The following is a 20503-nucleotide window of genomic DNA, read 5'->3' as shown; positions in this document are numbered from 1 at the left end:
GCGATAGAGTGGTTGATTTAACAAGTGTTCCCGCTCTGCACCTTCCTTTTGTTTACTTGTTTCTTTCTCGCGCGTCTGCTTTTCTCTCCGCTTTCGTTTCCATCTTTCTTTTCTTTTAGCTCTCCCTTCAGTGTAGAATATAGCCAACCCGATGCTACAATTCTGGTTGGCCTCCCTGCCTGCCTTTCACTCCTTTTATTATCTCTCTCCCTCTCGCCCTATTGTTGGGCTTGGAGCATAAAGCCTTCAAACGCGCCCTCCTTTGTCATGAATGAGTGACCGTCAGGTAACTCAGTGGCTTTCTTGCAGCTGCAGCTAAAACACCTCCTGCTCCTTGTTTGCGCTCTCTTTCGCATGATCGCGTGTGCTCAGGTTTGGGTGCACATTAAAGCACCGCAGGTGGTCGAAATTTCTGAAGCCCTGCACTACGGCGTCTCTGATAATCACATCGTGTTTTTTGGGACGTTTACACGCCACATATCAATCAATCGATCTTCCGCATTATATATCAGCTTATATATCTAGCTCACAGAAATCTATATTATCAACTGTTATCTATTACTGCAAATCTGTTCTGCGGAATGCCAACAAGGTGGCCGAAGGGATAAGTACTGTAAGATACAGGTGCAAATTGTACTGTGCGTGGTGTTTGTTGATCATTAGGTTATTGACAGACCGGTGCATAAGCATTGTGGTGAGTGCACAGGCGCATGCCTCTCTTATACGCAGACAACTCTGGTTTACCAAATACAAGTAGGCGCCGCCATCTTGGGCTGTCAAGTTTTTGTTTTATTGTTTTTTGTGGATTGCGATGTAAATTAGTAAAGCCACGAAACATCGTGTGCACCAACCCAACCGTTTTCGTGTGTATGCCTCTACCGTAAGACTGTTCGTTTATAGTTGTTAAACATGCAGAACGCAAAGGTTAATAGCCCAACAAGGTGGCACTGAAACCCGTAAAATAGTCTCACCTATGTAGGACTGTATATATGTATATATGCTATTTGTTTCTATTCTTTATTTGTAACAATCAAGTGGAAAGGAGTAGTCGTCGCCAAGTAACGGTGACAACACCTTCGTTTATTTTCTAATTCAATAATAAAAAACGCCTATACTCCACTCATCTTTCTCTTCTTTCTCCTTTATATTTCAATATATCCCCCCCCCCCCTTGTCCAGTAAAGAACACCGTGGTATAGAGCGTCATATCGTCCTTTGTTTCTCTCCCTCGTATTATTACTTCTTGTTTTATTTTTTTTATTTTTTTGGAGTCTGTCGTCTTAAAAAAATGATTCATAGCGGCATTCATTTTCGTCTACGTCTTTCACAACGCGTCCGTCCTTGTCGTGGTCATGGCGTGTCTGCAATATGACACGGTTGACTGACAGGTAACGACTAGGTGATATCGTGGCATGAACTGGCTTGACGTTTCTGTCAGCGCTCTGTCTCGTCTCTTCTATCCCCTCCTGTCGTTTGCGCCGTTAAGCACTCTTTATGGTGTATATATGCCTCCAGCGCGCGTGCACGTGTGAATTGGTGCAGTTGAACGGAAATGGAACGTAAGTACGCGCAGATGTTGAGTCTATATATAGGGTGTCTATAGACTAAACACAAGGGGGCGTTGAGTCGAGCTCCCAGAGAAATTCCGAGGCTACGTACAGTACGGCCTGCTTTAACAGCAGCATTAAATGTCCTCGCGATGCGTGTCCATGGCGTTTCTTGCGACGGCCGAAAGGCTGCTTTTCCAAGTCGCAGAGTGACAGCGCGAGTGTATTAAAGAGCGACACCAACAACGTCATCTGGTGAATTATTTCCTTAAAGATCATTATAACGCAGCCTATTTGTGTTCTTGTGTTTTTCATTATGCTGGAAGGGGTTGATTACTGTAAAAACCAAACACTATAGAGTTTTCGTTCTAGGGACCCCAAGCCGCTCCTTGCCCATAACTCTCGAGTCCACTCGCCTGCCGGCCGCGAGGAGATTACACAAGAACGCAAAAGCTTGGATACGCAAGCCGCTCGGGGAACTCATGCATGGTAACAGATAACCTCTATTCTCGAAATACGCGAGTCGATTCCCTGCCTCGCCTCTAAATTACGGTGCATTAAAAGTCTTCGGTGATTCACTGCCTTGGCAACGCGCCGTCTAAGACGTTCACACGAGCCAAACCGTCGCCTCAAATGTTGGCAGCTTGCGCTGTTAACAAACAGCACGGTTGCAGCGCCCGTGCTTGCCATCTCACTGATTTGTTAGTATATATATAGTGTACCGCAGGAATAGTACCGCCAGTGATAGTATTCGTATATAACACGCCAAATTACACGGTACTCTGAAAACTGTATGGAAGCGATCTTTTTTTCCTTGGATGTATATGTCGTCGATGTATTGATGAGCCCATTTTGGAATATATTCGCCACGAAAAGCGAGCTGCCTTGCGTTGACGACACGGACGTCAGTAAAAGAGAGCAAGGCAAATTCATCGAATGCGGCATCTCTCCTCATTTCGTACTATTTTCGGGTGCCAACGTTCGCGCTATCTTTATCAAACGAAACTGCGTGATTAAATTGGATTGTACGTTTTCCCGGATGGCACGTTTGTTTTTACGTTTTTTTTTCCTTCAGATATGTGTGAAGAAGCTATATACTTGTTCAGAGCCTATATACCTACAGTTTTATAACTTCTCAATACGCATCTTTTATATGCGTAGCTCGCGTCGCGAGTAATGGGAGCAATTTTGTTGACTGTGTATACACTGTACACACAATAAACGTGCTTTTCCTTGGCTCTTTTACTGTCATCTCTCTCTCTCTCTCTCTTTCTCTCTCTCTCTACATTACGTTATTCATCGCTCAGTTGTTGCCCGTTAACAGGGGATGTGATCTTTTTATTTGTTGTAGTTTGCCTTTGCTCAATTACAAAATGTCGAATTCATCATCACCTCCACACGCGTGTACATCACTTCTCTGTCTCACTCGCTCACTCTGTTCATTCGGTTACCTGCAGTTGTGTCATCTTCCTTTTCCTGCTCTGAATCCTGCGATGCTATTTTAGATCCGCAGTGCGCTTCGGGGGCGCGCTATACCGTTGTTTGACGCGGTGGTTACGAAACCCTACGCAGCGGAGACGCTATAGATTTCGCACCGTTGGCAGTGCCTGCAAGGCGGGAGGGGCTAGCACGTGCGCAAAAGAAAGAAAGTCGGCAGAAGGAAACACGCAAGTTAAGGCGCCGGATTTGACGACCAGGATGCGCAATCGCCGTCGCACCCGAGCCTTTGAAACTTTCGTTTTATTTTTCACTCGTCAGTTCTTCGCTGCGCCCCATCTGTTTCCGACCGGCGACTCTGTCCACACGTATATGCGTTTTTTTCCGGCTGACGTGGTGGTTCAGTGTGGCTCTGTGGTCGTGGCGCTCGTCAGGGGTCCAGAAAGGAATAAGGTCTCGCTTGGCTGGAACTTTGTCGCCATTATTCTCGGCTGCCTCTGTCTTGCGAACAGCGCTCGCATTTTGTTCGCGCGAACGAGTTTTTTGGCGCCGTGTTCGCACTGACACCGTCCCCTGTTTCGGGAGGAAGGAAGCACCCTGAATAGTAAGTAAGCCGGGGGTGCTTGCCTTTGAGAGGGCGTGGGCCACGCGCTCAGCTGTTCAGTTCCGTCACTTTCTTGTTTTCTTGGTGTAACGTCCGCTTGCCACGCTTTGTGGGCGGAGCAAGTTGGAGCTGCTTTTGGTGTGTCGTCGCAGTTTGTGGACGTCTTGTTGTCGCGTGTGCAACAACCTGCACGTTCTTAGCAAACGAGAACTTCGGATGCTTTGTTTCGATGCTCTGCGCAGCTGCATGTGCTGCGTATCTATTTAAATGCGTTGCTGATTGTACGTGTTAGCGAACTGAGGTGAGCAGCCTTACTTCTAAGCGACTTCTGAAAATCCGCTACCATGTTTTATGTATAGGCCTTGTTCACGCGGTCAAGAGAGACAGCCCTTCTAAGGAAGGGCAAGAGGTGTGTATGTAAAACTTGCGTAATTTTGTTTGTACCTCCTCGATAGGTAATTGTCATGTCCTCTGACATTCGCTTTGTAGACTAGGACTTTCTGGTAAAAAATTAATGAACTAATTTTGCCAAACTATCCCGTAATATTTTCGTAAACTAAGCGGGCATCTATATGAATGTTTACTATTACTGTTTGCCTGCACGCGCTTTTCTGGATTACGTTCGAACCTTGTTCGCGGGAAAAACAGGCCAATCAACGTCCAATACTAGTATGCAGTACGGTATACGACCACCTCTGCCAAGAGTTCCTGCTGTGCAGAAGGCGTGACATGTCCATAGCGTATTTATCTTCGATGATATGCCCGAACGCTGTGTGGATTCCGTGACGTTCGAGAACGCATGGAATGTCCGGGCTCGGAATGTTCGTAATTCGTGCTCCAGCAGCATGCTCTTCAACATATACACTAAACAGTTATCGATCAAAAAATCGGTTTTTGTCCTCGCAGTGGACATGTTCTCATATCTCCTTGCCGTTCCAAATAAATTGGTAGTTCCGAATCAGGGCAGATAATTGGTATTACGTTTGTTGTGAAATCTATCATGAAATGAACCTGCATTAAAAGGTATTTTCTTCGCGTGATGTAGTTTATTACTCTTGAAGCGAACTTTTTGCATGTGCCTCGTCCTGGGTGTATTTTCGGGAGCATTGTCCCAATTTCGGAAAATCAGAAGTTAGTGGCCTTATTTTTTTTTTTTTTTCATTTGCGGAGACCACTTCTTATAGTTCATAGTAGTTGTGCTGTGTTAAATATCACTCGTGTCTTCTGATGAAAGACCCATTAGCCTTTCTGCGTTTTCGCTTCAGTGCATGAAAATCCGATTATCCTTCATAAAGAGTCTTAAGTCACCGCTGTGGAGAAGGATATCAACATCTTTGGATTAATTATTGACTGACACAAACTTCGTACTTCACATGTATGGGCTCTATACTCGGAAGTATTTTACTCGTGATACATGCGATGGACCTACTTTTCAACCATGACCGCTCGATGGAGGCTGACAGAACGTTCAAAACTGGCGCCCTGCGCGTCTGTTTTCATCGGCTCCTCATAGACGGCGCCAGCCATCCCGTCGGCCGTATTTAGCGCTTCTCTGTTTTTGGAGAGGTCCTGCGGCTGGCATGGGTGGTTCCCCTTCCTGACTTTGAGTGTTGTATAACTTTTGAAGGGGGCGCAGAAACTTCGACTTCGGCCGCGGGTGAGCGTTCGGTTGCGCCGGTATTCTCGTGAAAGTTCGAGGTAAGTTTCGCTCTATTTTCGGGCGAATATCACGAGCGCTGCGGCACGCTACTTCAGGTGTACTTGGAAGAAAATACGGATGGGGTGCGCAAGACAGGAAACCGCCGCTGAGTGCTTCCCGTGCCATGTTTTCTCATTTTGGACGGGAAAACGTATCTTTTCAGAGGCTGACACTCGATACGCTTTCAGTGAACCGATTTTTAAGCTGTTTATTTACGCCACCGCGCGCCGTGCCCTCGCTGAAGGCGCCAGATTTGAGTCATATCTTGCAGATGTTATGACAGCTGTGCGCCCATCACTCGTGATTACTCGTTTAATGGTGTTTCTTCTTCGACATTGAAATGCGACGCCGTTTGGTGTCTTTGGGCGAGCGTGTTGCGAATATGCGGTTACCTTGAACGAAAAGACGGAACTGGAACAGAAAACCAACCCCGTTGTTGCGCAGTTTTAATGAGTTCTCGCTTTATTCGTTCCTATCCCGTTATGTCTTGCTCAATGGTAGGTTGCGCGGGTGGCTTGCAAAGTTTAGTCTGTTCTGTTTGTCGAGGAATGAAGTTTACGGCACGCTGAACCTGGTGGTTCTGTGTGTGCTTATAGCTACACACGACTGGCGTGAGATGTTTAGCGCTCGCGTTGGTTTCGGTTACGAAAAACGTAACGGGCTTCGTTCAGTGCGTGGGTCGCCCCTTTTGCGAAAAGGCGTGTTCCTTTGGCGACCGCCTTTGAACGGAAAGGGACGCGGCCGTCTTCTCGAAGAAAGAACGACTCCGTTGTGCACGTGCTGTTTATGTTCACGCTGCGCGTTCTTTCGTGCCTGAGTCACCGCCCGGAGTTTCGATCCCTTCTTGGCTCCCTCGCCTATCTTTCCACGAATAAATATGTGGCAAGAAGGGAGGAAGCAAAAAAAAAATTGAATAAAAAAGAAACGAAAGGAGACCTAGGTTTCAGAGTTGATACGCGCACCGACAGAGTGGAGTTCGCGAAAGCTTTTGTTTGAGCCGTCAGTGTAGCATGATTGGTGTGATAGACATACGGCATAACTTATGATTTATTTGTGCCAGGTGCGGGCCGCGCGCCCTGTGCGCGAAGGTGAGAAGAAGGCCTTTGGACTCTTGCAGATAGATAATATTTTTAAAAATCTAATTCCAGCGCTTAATATAGCTTAGAAGTGTGGCAGCTTGGGCTAGTTGGTATGGCATGACGATAGTTATAGCGCGAGAACAAAACGACGACACAGAGAAAAGAAGGCTTTCGTGTCCTTCTTGACAAGAAGGCTTTCGTGTCCTTCCTGTCTCTGTGTCGTCGTTTTGTTCTCGCGCTATAACTATCGTCTTAGTATAGCGCTAATTCTGGTATAATACAGCGCTAGCATTGCGGTTAATCTATCGCTAACATAGTTCGTGTGCAGATCATTGTATAGAGCTAAATATCACGCTAAACTTTACGTAAATTTAGGCCTTGGTGTACTTCTAAAATCTGCGCGTGAGCAGCCCCACCTCCGCGAAACCTAAGGAAGTGCGTAGCACGGGCAATCCAGCGATTATCTTGGCAATCGCGCGCTTGCCGAGGCGGTGGCGCCCTCTCTTAAGTGTCACGAGAGGGCGCAGTGTCGGAAGCGTTCTTTGGGGCTGTAGGTGAATGTTTGCGATTAATTCTTGGTTATTTCTGTGGCTTATTTTATTTTAAACCTTATCAGTTTATTTCGCACTGGTTTTGAGCATCACTAACCTTGTTTCGGGGCTGTGTTGATTACTGAGTGACCAGGCGATATGAGAATGTGGATGGTCAACAAGGCGAGCTCCTTAACGCATTTCGCATAACAACAATATGTGCTTCGCAGTGAGGTGGTAAAACAGTCATGTCACGTTTTCTTTTTTTCATTTTTCTCTAAAACAGACGCCCTGCTCGCCGACCTGCAGCAGACAACAGCGAGTCTGAGCAACGGCTCGTCGCCTATGTACTCAAGTATCAACAGGCCAGGAACCCTCGGCAAAGATCACAACATGAGCCACACCGTCACCACCGAGCGCTACGACTACAAACCCTCCTCGGACAAGATGTCGGTGAGTTTCTGCTGTACCTTCCTCAACTTGTGGAAGATCCGACTTTGTATAGTTCGATGCATTTGCCTGTACGTTCCCAGCGTCACTCGTATCTTGTGCATGTATGCAGCAGATGTATTGGACAGAAGTGCAGAGACAGCTACAGAGCTGCTTGTATCGTCATTGGAAAAGTGACACTAACCAACGTAAGAACGTCTTCCACTTTCATATTTTTAAGTAAGGAGTCTTTACTTTTATTGATTATGATGGTTAGTGTCACTTTTACCATAACATTTGCTTTCCAACCACACAAAACTCTGTCAAGGCTTCACCTCTCTGCTTGTATTGCGTTTTTTTTTTTTGGCAGGGCAAATTGGATTTTATTAGGAGAAGTCACTGCCCATAAAGAGAGGCTGAGTATGATATTGATAATGGTCAGTTAGAGCAGTCAGAGGTATGGAACTACAAATTGTATTTTTTCAAGCTGGTCATGAAAGGGATTGATTAATACAATGTCAGTGTATTTTTAAGTTTCTTTGTTGTTTCAAGAATAACTGCACACTGAATTCTATCGACCTTATGCTTGTATATACATTTTATATCATTCACTTCACTGTTATTATGCTAAACAAATAGTGGATGTTCTATTTATTAGCTATTTTGTTTTAATAGTAGGCATTGTGATGTTATTGTTTGGTTGTCAATTGGTCTGATAGATTGTAATCTTAATCAATGAAAATTGTTGCGCTGTCTATCAAAAACAACAAATAGTGCTTGCATGGTAATTAAATGCAGATGTCAAAGGAGCTCAGACCGTGCAGTTTAAATGATGCCTTGATTTCAAAATGCTTTGGTGAGGTGCTGTAAGTGGGTCTCAGAATTTCTTTTCCTTTTGATTATTTATCCTCCTTTTGATGTCACTGTGGAAAGGGCTGTGCATGTTTCTTTCTAGCCTATATGTTGGGATATTATGATGAGCATTATCAAATCACACTGTTTTAATAGAGCTAAGAGAGGGCAACTAAGCTTTAGAACAGCTTGCCATTGTATTCAGGAATTTTGAATATGATTACTTCAATTTAATTCATCAGTTGATGACTACGTGGACTACTACCAGAAACTAAGCCTTGCAATTTGGCATCTAGTGCACAACACAAGACAAGAGCCGAGTGACAACCAAACAAAGATGGGTATTAGCTCCAGCAGAATCGAACCAGTAGCATGCCAGCACCTGTCTTCGTTTGGTTGTCTTTTGGTCCTTGTCTTGTGCTGTCCTAGATACTGAAATGGAATACCAACATGCCCAAACTTATGGGATCTCAGCGTTGAAAGTTGCTTGAACTTTCCTGCACCAAAATGATCTGTAGACAAGGAAATGCTTTGAAATTCATCACTTGACAGTTGCATATTGGTGTATGTACAAAAATTGCAATGAAAAATTGGCCTTTATATAGTTTAATTTTGGTAAGCTTGTTCGGTCATATTAGTTATGTATTTCATTTATTGACACAAGGACCAGGTGAGGCCTAGGAAGGCCTTGCAAGTAGTTATCAGTTTTTGATGATGCAATAATTCAGTGAATTACAAATGTTACGTGTGATGAGGTTGTTGAAAGGGCTGTCATATGTGTAGAGTGTTCAAGTAATAAAATGATTACAGTGAGTGTGGCTTATGTAGTGTGTAGAAAGACCAAATAATCGTGATATAGTTTTGAAAGAACGGCCAATTCGTTGAGCGACCTGTTTAAAACTTGAGGCATCTCGTTTCTACTTTAAGCACACAGGCAACTATAGACAGTGCCTCAAAGGTTGTCACGTTTTCATTTGCAGCCCATCTACCAGAACCAGTACATCGTACGGGAAGTCACAACTACGACTACGAATCGAACTGCTTCGCCAACGTCGCCACGCAGCCGTCGCCTCTTGGATGGGCCTGCCAGTCCCCCAACACCTAGGCGCTCGCCCATTTCCAACAACCTGTCAGAGCTGGACAACCTCCTGGAAGACCTCAACACGGCCAAGTTTCCACACCCAATCACGCCTTCGCCTCCACCGTCTAGGAGCAGAGGTGAGATAAGCGTGTGCTATTTGCTATGCCTTGCCATGCTTGACACTGTGCATTGAGGCATCATGTTTCTGCTTATCTTAAGGACACAGATAACCAAATGCAAAGACTAATGCAAACGTAAAAAATGCAGTGATTAAATACGGATATGTGAGCATTTAACTAGGGTGAGTGATACATCCACCGTGACAACTTAGCAGCTCAGGCTCAAAGTTCTGGGCTCTATTTCTGCATTGTGGGTTAGATTCACACAATATCAATTGATCAATCAATCTATCGATTTTTCATTCCTTCGCAATAAACTCTACAAGATAAGTGTATCACAATCAGCTGTGCAAGATAAGGCTATGCAGATAGAGGTCAGATGTGTTACCTGAATTGGCAACTCCTGTACTCTATAACTGGTGCATTCATGCGGAAGCTAGTGGACAAGTACTGCACCAGGGTGACCAATCCTGCTCTAGAGAGGGAGTGCATTACTTGCAGATAGTCGCTAATGAGGCCACACCCCAGACCTTTATTTTTTTTAGCAATTCTTTCATCACATGTTTTAAGTAAATATACAATTGGAAATGGTCCGACATCGGTATTGGAAACGAATTTTGTCATTACATGCTGGGCTGACCTGCTCTCTCTACATAGGGGCGTCTGGTAATTTACCACTAACCCTCAAGAGGAAGGTAGTATATAACAACTGCATCTTCCTGGTGCTTACCTACAGAGCAGAAACCTGGAGGCTTATAAAGAGGGTTCAGCTTAACTTGAGGAGGACGCAGTGAGCGATGGAAAGGAAAATGATTAGTGTAACAAGAAGAGAAGAAGAGAGCATAGTGGGTCAGGGAACAAACCGGGGTTAAGGATATCATAGTTTAAATCAAGAACATGAAATGTGCATGGGCCAGGCACGTAGCATGTAGACAGGATAACCGCTGGTAATTAAGGGTAACTGACTGAATTCTTAGAGAAGGCAAATGCACGAAGGGGAGACAGAAAGTTAGATGGGCCAATGAGATTAAAACTGGGTTTGAAGGTGTAATGTGGCAGCAGAAAGCAAAAGACTGGGTTGATTGGCGTATCACGGGAGAGGCCTTTGCCCTACAGTGGGCGTGGCAGGCTGATGATGATGATGATGTACTCCAGAAACGTAAATGTTCAGTTGGCAACAGCAGTAAATGTAGTCCGTTAAAAAATTATTAGATGCAAATATAAGCATTTGATATCAACAAACAACAATGTAACAGCACTTATTGAAACTAGGTAAAAGTAATATTAAAAAAAACAAAGGGAGATAGATTGGTCGAGGGAGAAAAAAAAAACAGTTATACAGAAGAGTGAGTGTCACATAAAAGTTTTTTCATTCGAGGAGGAAATCTGTGTTTTCCACATTTTTATAACAAATGGCAATATATTGCATTCACAGTTATGTGGCTGCAAAGTGAATGTTCTGATTGCCGTGATGGCAGGTTTGAATACTGCACTGCTGAGCTACAGGGTGTGTTTTTGGCCCCTAGCCTTGGCAGCTTCATTGTTATGGGGGGAGAGCAGTAAAACACCAGTATACTTTACTTTGGGCATACACTGTCATCCTTTATGAACACACGAGTGAGCGGCCTGTGCTCAGTTACATCTGTCCGAAACACCGTGAAACAACTGCTAAAAAAAATAACGTCTGCTTTCGGGGGAAGCCTTGCCCGCGGCGAGACTGGAGCGGGAGCGTAATCTAGCAGCGCTTGTTCAACGCCCTTGACTCTTTATTTTGTTTGCTAATAGAAAATGACCAAAAGCAGACATGCTTTCTTTACTTGTCGGTTGATTGTGCTATAGGCAGCCGCCGAAAAGTGCCAGCCACACGCTCGCGTGTTCCCTTTCTTAAAAGACGACAGTGTAGATTAATGAACCTCATGTGATTGTAATTAATCTAGAATCACTCACTGTGACATACCCCATAGTCATGTCTCATGATCTTGGCTCATGAAAACCCTTGAATTTTTCCTTTTTAATTGGACAATCAAAAGCTTGCTCAAATGCGAAGTTTAGAAAATAATTTTTTAAAGCACTTTCTACACAAAGTAGATGAACCCAAATACCTCGTATGGTTCCCGGCACACACAGAGACTGATACATCCAATCCGAACGAGGTGGCTCATGAGTTGTCGCGAGAATTAACCCGCTGCGCAACCTGACCACACAAAGACCGATTCACAAGCTACACAGAATACATGCAACACTACAGAGAAGCGAGGCACGTCTTTCTTGCACCTCACCCGATTCTAAACAGGCAAGAAGCATCGGAATACCGACAGCCACAGATGAACTGCTACCCGAACCCTGTGCACCTCCACAGGAGCTACCCACACTTATACCCGGACAATAAATGTAAGCTAATGTGTAACAAAAAAGGCGTCTTACAAACATATAATATGGGAATGCCCCAACTTATCAACAAGTTTTCCTGAGGTCCTCCGGGAGCAGTGGCGGCTTGTGCTGCTCAGCTCGGAGGTTAAAGTCCGAAAATGGGCTATCCAGCAGCCCAGGGAGGCTGTACAGAGACAAGGTCTCCAGGTAGTACCTCCTTGTGCGGTCTAGCCCGGACCACAAACATGCTGGATACGAAAATAAAGTTTATTCACTATCAAGCACTTTATACAACTCAACTTTTCCCTTGTTTGCACTGTTCATTTATCTGGGCACAACAGTAATAGTATAATTGAATCTCAACATTGCTAACACGGCCATAACAAATTGTTGACATTATGAAGTAGGTAAATGAAATGTTCATCTCAAATTTACACATTGTGAATGCGTTCTTATATAGCATCAAGTTTTGCTTAAAGGTGGCAAAAGTTGTTGTTAGGTGTGAGGCACACTACGGGTTAGTCTCGCCGGCGTCTGCTGCCGTCACAGTGTGTCATGTAGTCACGGTCCATCATAAAAACGGGTATACGCCAGGCCCCTGTGGGTAAATCTCACCGCTCAGCACCGGTACAGCGAAAATGAAGTAGGCAAGGATTAGGCCAACAAATAGGCGATAACGTTGGTGGAGCAGAATCGCCCTTTCCTGCGTGTCATAGGGAACTGAAGCCGGGCATGCAGGGAAGAAAAAGCATTATTTTTTTCTTTTCTTTTTAACCTAAATTTTTCATCATGAATACGTACCGTATAAACCGGACTATAGGTCGAGTGGGAATATAGGTCGACCCCCCCAAGTTCAGGTTACCGAAAAAGAAAAAAAAGGAAAACAACCCAAAACTGCCGAACCACATTTATTTGCGAATTGGGCGCACCCCATCCCGATCGTCGGAGCTCCCCTCTACCACCATCGCAACTGTCGCATTGTCGCACCAACTGTCGCACCATCGCATTGTCTTGCGTTTGAAAATGACGAAGGGCGGAAGCTTTCTACCATTTGCCGTGCATGCCAGCGTGACGGTGAAGCGCGAATGCTCGTTGCCAGTGGACAGCAGCTTCTCATCCTTGAGGCCGTGCTGCATGATCGTGGTCGACGAAGGCATGTCAAACCACACGGGAGTCTCATCGGCGTTGCCAATCTGCCCCATCATGTAGTCGTTCTGCTCCCGAAGCCGGTTTACGAAGCGCTGAAAGTTTATGAGCTTGTCCTCGAACTCCTCCGGCAACTTTTGACAGATGGATGTGCGCCGCTGAAGAGAAAATTCTTTGCGTCGCATGAATCGACGCACCCAAAAGTTCGGTGCACGAAACTCTTCTCTCGTGAGCCCAGCTTCCCGAGCGAGTTCCACGGCTTTTTTGCGAATGGTATCTACGGTCACTGGCAGCGAGCGCGCACGAACTTCCCGCACAAAGTCCGCTAGCTTATCCTCTAACTGCGGATGAACGGCACTTCGTCCACGAAATGACATTTTTCGAGGATTGCACATCTGCAGCTTCCCTTTCTGCGCCCTCCAATAGCGCACGCTTTTTTCTGATACACCAAAGCGGCGCTGAGCAGCCATATTCCCGTTCGCTTCTGCAAACTTAACAACATCTAGTTTAAACGCAGCTGAGTGCTGCCTCCTCACACCACTAGACATATTCAGTGAACGAAAAAAAAAGGCCACTAAAAATGCAGCGCAATGTCAAGCGGAGCGAAAACTCGGAACAGATCGGAAGCAAATCACCAACACAAAGAAAACAGACTGCGATTGGATTTGGATGTGGATATGGCCGCGTCTGGCTTCACAAGCACATGCAAGCCATATGTTGCCAGACAGCGTCGGACTTTCGGCTAGACTCCGCTATATAAGACGAGGGGCGACCTTAGCTTATTATTTTATTGAAAAAATCTCGACCCATATTCCGGTTTATACGGTAGATGCTCTTATTTGCATAAGAGCTGTGTAAAAGCCGCAATTTTGACATGCTACTATATTATGTGACCTTGCTGCAAGACACCCATTGTCTTAATTAGCCCGAAACATGCTCTGCACCCCGGTATGATTACTGCCACCACCACCACGTAGACATGATTATGCTTTTTTTGCGCAGTAAACACTGCTGATAAACCCTCAATGCCGACAACATGAGTGTGTATGTCAGCCACACTTTTTAGATGTGAAGCAGCTTGTGGGGGAGCCCAATCTGGTGGTGTGCGGCGTGACCACCCTTACTGCGCATGCACAACAGCCCGCCCAAGCACTGTAAGAACACGCTCATGTGCTAGCACGTTCCAGCCTGTCTAAGGGGCTGGGTAAGATGCTGTGGCCTCTCCGCCTTGATCTCTCTCAGCAAACATTTGATGGGGTTGGGGAATGAGATTCTGCAAACGCGTTATGAATGCACATGCTTTTGCGTGGCGTGGCAATGAACCCGCATGGCGTGCTCCTGTTCGGGATGAGTTCATGGTGTGCTCGTCTTGAAAGGACGCGTTAGCATTCTACTTATGGTTCCCTTTAGTGGGAGATGGTGTAATTTTTTAGCACCTACATTCAGTGAGGGGTCACTGGCGATAGCTAACGCTAATAGGTATGAAACATTCTGACTTTTCTATCGTTACCATGTGGTTAGCAATGAGGACGATGGCAATGTGGACTGTGCTGCATCGTTTTGATCGTAAGGGAATGTCGTTTTCATTCTTTCGCACCACACATTTACAGCGCTTCACGCTCAGGGCAAGTCCCAATTAACCGAATCGTGGCCAATTATGACAAAATTATAGAGAGTTCGATTCCATTAAATCAGCGGTTCTCAAATGGGGGTCTGCGAACCCTAGGGGCTTCGCGAAGCTATTTATATGATCCGCGATACTCTCACATGCATTTTTCATTAAGTGTGACTGTGCCGTATTGATGAACTTCGAAAATGAAGTGATGTGGCACACTTGTTTGATGCTTTTGGTAGCAATAAGAGGCACCTGTATCACGCTCCAGTTGTGTTAATTTACCTACGTACCCTCCCTCCCCTCCATTGCAAGGGGTCCCCCATCACTTCCACCAGTCCACAAGGGGTCCCCAACACATCCGTGGCTGAGAACCGCTACGATAAACAATGTATATGCTAGCCGGGACTGGAGAGTGCATCCAAATTGTACAATCTTCAGAATTAACAGGAGTCGAATTGATTAGCTTTTACAGTAGTTGTGATTCACGAGACCTAGCTGGTAAGTTGCACTGCCTAGTAAACATGGCAGCAACATTGCTTACCATCATGTCTGCAGTGCCGTGCACAATATTCAAGCCCTGAGCATTTTGTGGCCCTAAATTGCAACTATGTGTCGCCCCTTATACACTAGACATAGGCACCATTTTGCATGAGAAGTCATATAATCGTGCACAACCGAAAATCAGCTTCTTATAAAGCATGTCAGTGTTCGCACGAGACGTTCAATGGCATTAACAAGTTTTCAGCCAAACGTGATTATAGAGGTTTGTTTCACACTATCCCATACCATGTTCGATATCTCACATTTTTTTAAATTACACCAGTAAAGTACCTCGCAGGAACGAAGTCTGGATAACCACACTTTATATTTCTTTACGTTTGCTTATTTGCCGCAACAGCGTTCATTGTGATACGAATGTTTGACGAGATCGTGTGGTGGCACACAAGATAGAAATCATAAGAAGTTTTTGTTCCATTTAAGCATGGCTATGTGTGCCAGTGTTAGCTATTTATTTAGCTTTCTCTTTCATTGTATGCTGCATTTAATGGATTTTTTTCCGTACTACATATGCCAGTCGCTTGTTGGGAACTTTTATTGGCACATTGGGAACCTTTATTGGCACATTTTTATGAAAACTGTAGCCAGAGTTGCTTGGCTATTGATTTGGAAGCATTATGCTAGGGATACCCAAAAGCCGTTATTGAACCCGGTTCAGTAATGTAAGGGTCTTGAACTATAACATAAACATTGTCTGTAACACATCATCTTTCAAATTCCAGTATGGTATGCAAAAAAAAAAATGTAACGGTACTCAAGGCAGAGGGAACAAGCCCTCACTAGATAAATGAAAGGAGTGGGAACACAGGCAGCAATTGTTAACACGGCCTCGGTCAGAGGATGAAAAGCGTACTCGGCAGTCGTAGACAGTCCAATAAAGGAGAGGTGTAGGAGGCTATAATTGTACTCCGTAAAGATTGGTCAGTTGCTGGACAAGCTGTGATAGCCCTGGTGGTCAGAAGTAAAGAATTGACCCATGTATGGAGTCAAAAACGGTGGTGAAATGGTGAAAAGCTTCAAGAGAGGCCTAGTAGCCAAATTTCTAACAAAGAGTTTGGGAGAAGGAGAAATCTCAGAAGCAGAATTAGATGGTTTTCTTCACATATGGGGCAAGTGGATGGAACCCAATTGAACCTCGACGAGGTTGCCAACGACCGGGCACGAGGACTGACATGCCGTGCCAGTCATACTCGAGGTGACGTCCGTGACCATTCAAGGGATGCATAAGACGCACTAATGTCATACAGCATAATTATCAAGCACTACTACACGTAGTGCAGGCATTTTCTGTTGCCACACCTTCACTTGAATAGACCTGTCCACGTCTGCGGTTACTGCGGACAGGTACCTTTCTGACACAACACAACATGAGTAGAATCTATCCGGAGTTGGAAATAAATACAGTGTGCAATGCGTGCATAGGTTGGAAAAAATTATGGAACTCACTCAGACTCGCTAATGAAATACATTTCGTGCTTGGGACTCACTCAAACTCAGACTCATTGAAATGTTCCTGAGCTGGACTCGCTTGGACTCGCGCTCACGAAAATTTTCTTCATGGTGTAAATGCTTTTTAACACCAACATCTCATGTAATCGGTGCTCTTCTTGACGTGCCTTTTGATAGTGTACCTTCGAATACGAGTTACGAGTGGCTGCAAACCAGCAAGGACATTTTCTTGGAAGAGATATAACAACATAAGATATATGTATCAAGAACTTCCCTGGAAATGCTGGTTGAAGGAGAGTACAAGGCACGCCCCTACGTAATTCACGCTTGTAAACAATAAATATTGAAATGGGGTATGAGCGCTACTGTTTTGAGATACTTTTGAGTAGACGTGACCAGACTCGCTCAGATTCAATCTCGCCAAAATATTACTCACCTGGACTCACTCATACTCACGGCTCGATCCGAGTCTCAGTGAGTTCGAGTGAGTTGACTTGTGAGACAGTTCCCCGACCTGTGGATGCATGTAATGGCATCACGGAAATCATGCACGTGATGGCGGCATGTCCCGCCACTCTTGTCGATCCCGACAGGGAATGGGAATACAGTCAACTGCCGATTTTCCGGACCCTCTAGGGAGCGAAAAACCGTCGGAAAATTCGGGCAGTCCGAAAAAATGAATGCAAGAAAAAAAAACGCATTATTTTACTGATAATTTTTAATTCAAGAAAAAAAAAGCACACACACACACACATGCAAGCAAAAAACGCACCATTTCATTGATATTTCTCGGATCAAGAGGGTCATGGTCGAAGTACCAGACTTCCGGAACTCTGCCAAAGCATCAGTGGAAGAACTCTGAAAAGAGCCGTTAAAAAAAAATGCATGCAGCCGACAGCGGGTGCCATCAGGGCAGCCAGTGTTAGAGCTGCAGTGGCTTGAAAAACTTGTTGATCCTTGTTTGAACGGCGTTCTGCTTGCATGTGATCACATTCGCCTCGATCTGAGCAAGGGTCATGTCATCACTGTACACCGATAACAGCGTCATCAATGCTCTCATCAATTCGGCGGTCGTAGGTAGCGCAGGCGTTGGTTCCTCTTTTTCAACATCGGAGTCGCCTGAATCCGCCATAACCTGATTGACTATTTCGTCGTCGGTTAGCTCTGCGCAGAAGTCGAGCTCGTTGTCAGCATCGACAAACGTCAGCCTACGATCGGCCACTCTTCACTAACTTAATAACGGCGGCTTTTTTCTTCATCGTTAACCGACGATACTGTTTTCCGCGCTTCGATGCCATCGGCGAGGACGACGAAGGCGGAGTTGGGGCCATTGCAGGCAAGCGAAATCCTCACGATGTGAACAAAGGAGTTTGCTAACGAGCCTCGAAGCACCTAGGCTTGTAGCACACTTACACGAACACGATCGCACAACCCCGCACTAGGCTAGCCAAACATGTGGGCTGCGTAAACAAAACGGCGCGACGGCAGGCGACGGTTCCTTGGGTACTCCGGACATGGCGCTGGTAAACATTCAAGATGGCCAGAGTGGCCAGACCAACATGGTGGGTGACGGTTAGTTCTAGTTTGAAGTGGTGAAACGCTTCGCGAAAGCGCTGCGCGGGAAGCCAGAGTGGCACGCACGAGCACAAGCGCTAAAGCGAAAGGAACATTATTGCCGCCAAAAAATTTCCGGGTGGATAGTTTCGATTGTCAGTGAAGCACTCTTGCACGATAAACACGGCCAGTGTTAGAAATCTCGAAGGCTGTGTATGTTTCTCTGCTAACGGATCAATGAGTCCAAGCAACAGATGCCGCCACAGTAGACCGGCGCGCTCATATATGCGATCGTAATTGCGTGTGAGGCAGTTGTGGTGGTTTTCACAGGAGGTCAGTGGTGGTTTCCGACCTCCCGTCGCGTCAAAAAGTCCGGAAAATTGGACTCCGGGTGGTTCGAGCGTCCGAAATTTCAGACTTCCTTATACATTGATTCTATGGGGCTCGTGGCGGTGCCGCGAAGATGTCCAAATTATCGGGCATGTCCGAAAAATTGGCAGTTGGCTGTAGTGGATGCGGCTCGTCAAAAGCAAAGAACTCTAAAGCAATTAAGGATGGTTCACAGGATAAGTAATCTGCACGCATTCCCAAACAGCTATTCTAAATGCTACGCCATTGTAAGTTCTAGATGATCTACCAACAGGCCCAAATCCTGGTGTCATCTTTTACAGATTTTATCTCGTCATTTTGAAACCTGCTTAAACTGGGATAAAAATTTCATTTTCATTGTACGATAATGCTTATTCGACGCACTCACTGTCTTTTGCGAGCGCTGCTGAGGCAGACGCTGCTTCCAAGTTCATGATCCAAGCAAAAAGTGTTAAAATGTGTCGGTGCAAGCCAGGACCTTCATGAGGAGTCGAATTGGCTTGAGTCGAATCAACAAAGCCTCCTCGATAGCAATGCCAGCTATTTCTATAAATATGTCATCTCCAGCCCTCACAGATGTTTGTTGTGCTTCAATTCTGTCGGCAAGTGCCACGAGGAGGGTCTGAAGCCCCTCACCTTTACTTATGACATCTGCGCACACAAGTGCTCTCTAGACTGTGGATCTGACCAGTCATCTGGTGTCACTAATGTGGCGTTGCCATTTGTTCCACTTGTCCCTTCCAGTGTCATTCCCCACCTTTCTGCGATGCGCGTCGTGCGGATGTGTAGCTAAAAATAATTTTTGGCAGCAGTGTGTGTTGTCTTTCTTTTCGTGCTGTGATGCGCTCTTAATAACATCCAGCTTCTGACAAGTTGAAACTCCGAGTGCCTTGGCACAAACCAGCACACGGTCAGGGACGTGAGACAAAGTGTTGTGCAATCATTGACATCGTCCTCCCTGCAATGCCTCGGGCCTCGCGAGACCTCTGGAAATGTCTGCGCAGTTCTTGGTTTTCGCAAACAGGCTAAAAGTGTGATGGATAACAGTCATGTAGGTGTTTGCTAATGATGATGCTACCAAATGAATGACGACCGATACATATTGTAATGGGAAGAATGGGTGTAAGGCATGATATATACGCAATGTATGTACAGCACTTGGAGGCAGACGTATAAGATAGGGTATAGTCTGCACGAGAGATCACTAAGCATTGTCTTCTTTCATAATGTGTTCATTGCTGGTACCTTGTAGCAATATTTTTATATACGTAAAATGATGCATAATATATGTGAAAGGATGTGAATCGGTTTGAAAATGGGCACCTGGCATAACTGGCATTATAATGTGATGTCGTTGCTCATAAATGTAACAAGAGCAGGGATAAACTTCTATATATAAATGTAGCAAGAGCAGGGATAAACTTCTGGTTCAACTCACTGCTGGCTGTGATGATTGCATCACTGGAACAATCCTGTGTTAGAAGACACATCATTGGTGCCTTAACCAAAACTTGTTCTTAGAAGAGAGAGAATAAACTAAACTTTTACTCTGATCAAGCGCAGTGTACAACCTAAGCGGGCAGCCTCCCTATTCTAGATAACCAGCGGCCATAGCCATCTCTCACACCCATTCTATGAGGCTGCACTTGTTCTTCAAGTCGGGGTCTGGTGGCTTGGTCTTCCACTGTTCTTCATTTATTGTTCGGGTGCTTATTTATGGTGCCAGATTTTTGCACGTATCCCCCATACCGTATGGTCTAAATGTCAAGGACATATCATTACATGCAGATGCATGAGTGTTCATTTGTGAAAATTTGGTACAGTAAGATGCTGTGAATGCGAGTATTTGTTTCTGATTTTGTATCTGGTAGTACTTCCTCTTCCCTACTTATGTGTGTGTGTGGGGGGGGGGTAGGGTGACTGTAGAGTTGAAAAACTTCGGGTTTTTTTTGCCGCAGATTATACAAAAGTATGGTGCTGTGTAGCATGTTAAAACATTGAAAACATACAAATGTAAGTCATTGACTCGAAATATCCCTGTGTCGCAAATAATCGCATATCTTCAA

At 45.2% G+C, this 20503-nt stretch overlaps 1 protein-coding gene across 6 annotated transcripts in view; it reads left to right on the top strand.

The window, feature by feature from the left end:
• Pax (paxillin) overlaps nucleotides 1-20503 on the top strand; it is a 79864-nt gene that overhangs the window by 30342 nt on the left and 29019 nt on the right. For 3 of the 6 annotated variants that reach the window (XM_037424155.2, XM_037424154.2, XM_037424159.2), the window contains exons 2-3: nucleotides 7182-7348; nucleotides 9157-9394. In XM_037424155.2, coding sequence (XP_037280052.1) covers nucleotides 7182-7348; nucleotides 9157-9394 — 405 coding nt within the window. Of the gene's footprint in view, nucleotides 1-3335; nucleotides 3588-5135; nucleotides 5286-6229; nucleotides 6375-7181; nucleotides 7349-9156; nucleotides 9395-20503 lie in introns of those variants that run through there. The other 3 variants (XM_037424158.2, XM_037424157.2, XM_075889881.1) reach the window with 3 other exon arrangements.

Source organism: Rhipicephalus microplus, chromosome 3 (genome assembly GCF_043290135.1).
Source record: "Rhipicephalus microplus isolate Deutch F79 chromosome 3, USDA_Rmic, whole genome shotgun sequence".
Classification (NCBI taxonomy): Eukaryota; Metazoa; Arthropoda; class Arachnida; order Ixodida; family Ixodidae; genus Rhipicephalus; species Rhipicephalus microplus.
The sequence above is the reverse complement of the archived record's forward strand: the minus strand, read 5'-3'. Positions and strand labels throughout refer to the sequence as shown.